Source organism: Trichophyton rubrum (assembly GCF_000151425.1).
Source record: "Trichophyton rubrum CBS 118892 genomic scaffold supercont2.17, whole genome shotgun sequence".
In the NCBI taxonomy this organism is placed as follows: domain Eukaryota; kingdom Fungi; phylum Ascomycota; class Eurotiomycetes; order Onygenales; family Arthrodermataceae; genus Trichophyton; species Trichophyton rubrum.
The window spans coordinates 67,931-74,331 of record NW_003456412.1 but is presented as its reverse complement, the minus strand read 5'-3'; the positions used below and the strand labels follow the sequence as shown (position 1 = coordinate 74,331).

At 47.4% G+C, this 6,401-nt stretch overlaps 3 protein-coding genes across 3 annotated transcripts in view; 1 reads left to right on the top strand and 2 right to left on the bottom strand.

Moving 5' to 3' along the window:
- Nucleotides 1-1,869, bottom strand: part of TERG_08601 (uncharacterized protein) — a gene marked incomplete at its 3' end in the record, with an annotated part of 2,398 nt that extends 529 nt beyond the window's left edge. The window contains exon 1 of the mRNA XM_003230848.2: nucleotides 73-1,869. Within this exon, the coding sequence (XP_003230896.1) occupies nucleotides 73-953 (881 nt within the window). The 5' untranslated portion in view covers nucleotides 954-1,869. The remainder of the gene's footprint in view (nucleotides 1-72) is intronic.
- Nucleotides 1,870-2,951: 1,082 nt separating this feature from the next.
- On the bottom strand, nucleotides 2,952-4,192 carry TERG_08992 (uncharacterized protein; the record flags this gene model as incomplete). Its single annotated transcript, XM_003230847.1, has 5 exons — nucleotides 2,952-3,072; nucleotides 3,125-3,359; nucleotides 3,382-3,584; nucleotides 3,609-3,782; nucleotides 3,849-4,192. 5 exons carry the CDS (start codon nucleotides 4,190-4,192, stop codon nucleotides 2,952-2,954), a joined length of 1,077 nt encoding a protein of 358 aa, XP_003230895.1.
- Nucleotides 4,193-5,295: 1,103 nt separating this feature from the next.
- Nucleotides 5,296-6,228, top strand: TERG_08598 (eukaryotic translation initiation factor 6; the record flags this gene model as incomplete). The annotated part of the gene is made up of 4 exons (XM_003230846.1): nucleotides 5,296-5,330; nucleotides 5,402-5,560; nucleotides 5,624-5,812; nucleotides 5,877-6,228. The coding sequence occupies 4 exons, from the start codon at nucleotides 5,296-5,298 to the stop codon at nucleotides 6,226-6,228; spliced, it is 735 nt and encodes a 244-aa protein (XP_003230894.1).
- Nucleotides 6,229-6,401: the final 173 nt, after the last annotated feature.

Below are 6,401 nucleotides of genomic sequence, written 5' to 3'. Positions count from 1 at the left end.
GGGAAGAGAAAGTCCGAAAAGTCAGTTTTTTTCAAAGGATCCCGGAAGAACGGCGATTGCAAGTCCCGGAACCGGTTCGCCAGCTGAGTCCGGGGAAGAGCTGAGCAAGTCGCCCCCAATCCCCGGTACCTGATGAATTGGTCGACTAATTCTGTGAGCTGTCGAGCTGTCTCCATAATCTCCTGGATTGGATAGTTGTGTAATAGCGTAAGTAGCCCCTGCTTATCCCTGTTAGTACAGCTCCTTATCCGTTTGAGCTGTCGGAGTTGGTTGTACTGTGCAAGGCCTAGGTCGGTCAGCTTCCGGACGCAGTCAGCTGTGTTTTCGTCCGCGAGTGTGAATTCTTGTGTGATGTGCGCATTGGGTATGTTCTCCATTGGAAATCCTTGCCCGTTATTGAGCATGATGTTCGCATCCTCATAAGGCTGTTTCGCACTGCTAATTAGAGGCAGCATCACATCAAGTTTAAAGTGGGACCCGCTTAGATGGAGATCCTCAAACGCTCCGCTCTCGTCTGCTAGGATATCCATGCTTGACCCACGAGTGGATATATCTTGATAAGGCATCGGGCTGGGTGGATGTGGGGATTTCGGAGATGGCCAGGCGTTCGCAATATGCGAGTTACTCTGTGATTCTTTGCTCGGTGTGCTTGCGATCGTACTTGTTGTGGGCTTTGCTGCTATTCCTGTACCAGAATGTGACCTCGCTGGGCGTCCCAGACGATTCGGTGGACTATAGATGCACTGAACAGCAGCACGACGGCAACGTTCACATTTACTGCCGGGTTCTGTGGACTCTGACCGTAAACACCGTAGCTTGTGTGCATGACACCTGTCACAAGCCATCCGCAGGCGCGTTGTTTCTGGAGGGTATGACGTCTGCATGGCCTTGCGTTTCTGTGTCTGCACGCCGCCAGCAACGGCCTTTGAAGGAGGAGTGTCGTCGTCCAACATGCCTTCGGATCAGTATATATCAGGAATGCGGCAGCTCCTGGTAACATATATTGGATATATTGACAGCGAATTCTTCTACCACGACAAGGAAACGATCACTAGAAAAATGGAAGGCAGCGGTAGGTTGAAGGGTCGACACCACATAAGTTCATTTCCCGCAGATAATGATTGATATATAAGGTGAGAAGATTTCCCTTACAGTGTCTGTGAGCCGCTTTATATTCGTATTTCAAGTGCATAAAGAACAGGATATACTATCGTGATGCTTCCTTGCAAATACCAGAAGTAGAAGATGGTAGCGAAAGACCAGATGGCATAAAAAGCACAGCTCAGGGCCGTCAAGGGGAGGCCCAATGTCTCGGTGTTTCCACCCTGCAGGCATAAAGAAGCATGGCTGTATTTCTGGCTGAACCGTGGACTGTGTGATGCCATGCCATGCTTCCGCGGAGAGTCAAATCATCCCTGTCCCTGCGAAAGATGCTGGTAGGACGGGATGCCATGTAGTTATGTACATAGTAATCGTGATAATTCCCTGTTCGATGACAGGGTCCTCTGCAGCCGAGTTCTCGAGGAGCCAGACAGACGTTTGCTCTTTTCTCAATTTCACTGCGAGATTAAATAGTCAGCTAGCCATTTCTTTAGCAACGCCATTTGATTGTCCAAGGCTCTTCAGCATTTGCTATGTTGCTTCAGTTGACTTAGCTCTCGTTTTCCTCCCCATACACTCCAGCAATGACCTGCACTGCTTGATCTTAATCCTTCCCATCCTACTCCCGCTCCTCCTCCTGGACTTCCCCTCTCTTCTCTCTTTTTCTTTTTCTTCTCACTTTCGTATGCGGTGGGTCAGGCTGAAATGCATGAGCAGCCAGCTTCTTCTGGATTTTAGCAGCAACTACAGTGTAAGCAGCATCGTGCAGGGAACTGAGCCTCTCAGGTCGTCTTAAAATATAGGCTCGGATATCGTGCGGAATCCTAGCAGCGGTTCGTATACTTGGCGCTTGACAGTCGGCCGCAGTTACACCGGGGGCAGAGTCAATTTAATATAACACGTATCGAAGCGACCAATCCGGGGACCAGATTGCTAGATTTACGCAGTATCGAAATAGCAATTCCATGTTAAATATGTCAGTGATTGGGGGGTTTCCCCTATAACTCCCCAGAGCTAATGCTCAGTTGACGCGTGGGATGCTCCCCGTATGGTGCCCCTGTTCAAACTTGCAGCCTAGCCCCTGTGTATAAGATCTGAGGGTATGGCGATGATTCTTCGGAAACAGAGGCTGGATGCCTCATGGCAAGGGTAGGAATTCGATCCGCAGTGGATTTTTCCCTTTTCGACACCCGTAAACCCTTACTTAGCTAGCGTCTGTGGCACGTCTAGGTAAGCTTATTGATGTTATGGGGAAATTCCGGACACGAGTTTACTCTGTACGACCGGATAAGCATCCAGACCATTACTTAGGGGTAGCAAAGGCGATTGGGCGCTGAGTCCTGCTCCAAACAGCGATTGTGTATATAAATAGGGGAGGTATGATGGTCCGCACACATTGTGAAATTCCGCTTTATGGAGTGGCATCGGCGGTATAGTTAAAATTGCGTGCAATGTGTTGATCGGGAGGAAATGACATGCCAAGCGGTTAAAGCTGCTCGGATATCATGCAAACAAGATCACAGCGACGCCCAGGATACGCAGGAGCAGAAACAGAAAAGTAATCAGCAGATAGGAATATAGATTGACCAGAAAAGCTTTGAAGTGTGATGACAATGTAGCTGCCACGGCTGATTTTCAGCTGATATCTTTTCAAGACATGGCTGGAGACTCATGTGAGGATTTATTAAACTAACTAGGGGTCAACCAGGCCCCCAATCATGTAGGTTTCTCGGTCACCACTGTGACTTGAAAACTATTTGGCATATAGTTATCTGAGAAATTCCAGAACCTTGCCTTGAGTAACCAACCCCCCCAGGAAATCCCGGGGCAGAGCTCCAACTGGCCATGCTCTAGATATCAAACCTCGTGAAAACAGCTATATTCCTCATATTGTCGTCATCACTCGGAAACTCATATGCCTGGTAAAAGCCTTGCATGAAAGCCTCAACACGAGAAGATACTGGATCCGTTCTACGCAGCGTCAGCATTAGGCCCATAATATATATTCTTAACGAGAACTTACAAGCCATCACCATCGTCAGTAAAAACGTCCCATATTATCACAGCTGGACGAGAAATGTCCGCCACTACCTGCTTGACAGGGGCGTTGGGATATAACGAAACCACCACGGCCGCATCATCAACCTGGAGGAAGCCTTCTAGATCCGCGACAATGGTAATTCCAGCCTCTCCTAAAACCTTGGAGTCGACGCTAGTGTATATAGGATTCTGTGCAAAGCATTGAACCTCGTGGCATCCTTTTTTGTGTCTTTAGGGTACCTTGTAGCGTGCGTAACATTGGATGTTGATACGAGGACCTTTCTCTCGACCTTGCTGCCCAGTAGGCATCTGAGGGACCTTTTCTGTCACCAGAAATTGAGCCGCATGCAAATGCAACAATTTCATTAATTATGAGATTCTGGGGCAGCTTAATATCCTTCAGCGCTGCTCGGAGCTGTAGACAAATATCACTGGATTCCCATCTTCATTGAGTATCCGTCGTAAACGACTTATTCAAGGAATCATAGTCCTTCGTCGGCTTGATATCAATAATATCTTTGGTGAAGTCGTGCCGTAAAAAGACAGGATGCTGGATTTCGATGGTGCAATACCCTATATCAATATCATCTCGATCCGCCAAAATGGATGCTAGAGACCTATAATATACGGAGGGCCTCATTCTTTTAAAAGAAACTATTTTAGAATCAACGTTACTCCGTTCAATGAGAAGGGAAGATAAAACGTACGCAACGTATTCTGAGTTGATTCCCGATAGCACAACCTCGCCGGTCTTTACGTCAAATTCCACGGGCACTCCGTCGATACTCTTTATCGACACCTTTTGGCCGGCTCGTAAATCACCTTTCAACTGCTTCTGGATTTCCCGAAGAGCGCTTTTAGTAAACAGAGGAACCCCGTCATCATATGCCTTCTTGACAAAGGACTTGGCTTCATCACTTTCGACCTCAGTATCCTTTCTCCAGTCGATTTCGTTGCAGGGTCTAATGCGTCGACAACCAGCTATGAAATAATCCGTGTAGGAGGGTGAGATGTACCCAGGCTGATCAGAGGAAGAATCATCATCCTCCATGGTAAGACTTGGTAATAGTAACGGAAGAGAAATCAGGACTGTACACTGTTTCGAGCGAGTAGTATCCGGCTGGTTTGAAGCAAAGGGCTGCTTGGGTGTATCTTGACCAGGATTTCACCAGGAACAACTGTTATTGGCTTCTCCAAGAGCTAACTAGGCTGACATTTGTACTCAACGTTAGGTAGCATGATTCTGCATGCTATTCCGGAGAAGGCGTTATATTTACCACTGCTCAGCGCTCACCTCTCCTGTCACTGTTGAAGTTGATAATCGCATATTGAAGGACAACCACAAGCCAAAGCCTTCAATGTCTTTTTCTCGCCTTCTATACCCCGTCTGAGCCGTATGAGAATATCATCAGTCACTTATACGACGTTGTTCTTCTGCGTAGCTAGTTAGTCCCAGGGGCGATTCCTCCCGTCTCCTATGCGCTCTTCACGGCAGTCTCCTGGTCAACATTAGAGACCATTGAGGTGGCTCATCTTGGCCTGATCAGCATCACTGGCCTCTCTCTCTCTGCCATGAGTCACTCTGCGTCTTTCATCGCCCCTTTTCCCCTTGTTTATTCGCCTTCGTCGTCTTGTCATCGCTTTTTCGTGAAGATGAGTATTTTTGACTCATAGGGCTGTAATTACACGCAAAATACCAACATGAGATGTCATCCGCCACCCAAATAGCGTATTCCTCGTAACATACCCGTCACACACACGCTCCACCAGCAAAATTAACAAGCAACTTCGGCTTTTTCATTCGATCTTCATTTTCAGGTTCTTTGCTGCGAATTCAACAGCCTATTTATTGTCGCTTCTTCTCCCCTGGCCCGTCTGCATTTCTCCAGAATATCTTTAAAGTATACTGACAAGAGAAGTCGGCTTAACCAGTTGGCTGTCTGCTGGCTTTGAAGACACACGCTTGGCCGCACACCCCGCCTGCTTTCTTTTTCCCCTCCATCGAATATCAGAGCAAACACATCCCCGGAAGAGCTCCTGTATACAGCTCTGTTGGACGTCAAATATCAAAAGATCTTCAATAGCGAGTCGATAGCCTCTTCTTCGACCATTCCTTTACCTACAGTCACCGGATCTCAGCTTAATCAACACATCATGGCTGTTCGAGCGCAATTTGAGAACTCCAACGAGTCAGTTTGTTTCTTTCTATATTTTGTGTATCTCTTCTGTGGATCACGATACTGACTGTGGTGTATTATAGTGTGGGCGTGTTTGCGACATTGACGAATTCCTATGCCATAGTTGCTATTGGAGGATCGGAGAACTTTTATAGCATATTCGAATCCGAGTTGCAGGATGTCATACCCATCTGCCATGCCTCAATAGCAGGAACAAGGATCGTGGGCCGTTTGACAGCTGGGTAAGCCAGACAAAATCCTAATGCAGATCATAAACAGGGCCAACAGTACTAACTGTGCCTTAGAAACCGAAAGGGCCTTCTAGTGCCTACTACAACTACTGACCAGGAACTACAACACCTACGCAACTCGATTCCGGACAGTGTCAAGGTCCAGAGAACAGAAGAGAGACTTTCCGCCTTGGGGAACGTTATATGTTGTAACGACCATGTTGCTCTCGTACACCCTGATTTAGAGCGTGAAACGGAAGAAATGTGAGAATATCCGTCGGAAGTTTACGTTTTAGACACCACTGACCATTGTTCTTCGTTGTTATAGAATAGCAGATGTCCTCGGTGTAGAAGTATTCCGTCAGACTATTGCTGATAATGTCCTAACGGGCTCTTACATGGCTTTGTCAAACCAGGGTGGCATTGTCCATCCTAAGACATCGATACAAGACCAAGACGAACTTTCCTCCCTGCTACAAGTACCGCTTGTTGCCGGTAGTGTTAACCGTGGTTCCGCCGTCGTTGGTGCCGGGATGGTCGTTAACGACTGGCTAGCTATTACTGGACTAGACACTACCGCTACCGAGCTCAGTGTCATGGAAGGTGTGTTCAAACTCGGTGAAGGTGCAAGCGGTGCTGGAACAGCTACCAAGGAGACCATCGTGGAGAGTTTCTACTGATTTCGACTGCCACAATTTTACCCTCTAACTTCTCGTCCTACCTTTCAAGGAACAAAGCTGGCCACTGTCGGACTCGAAGCAAGGGTTTGGCCTGGCGGAAGTTTTGTTTGATCAATGACATTTATTATTACACAAACCTTGCTCACAGTTTCCTGTAAGCGAGACCTAACAAC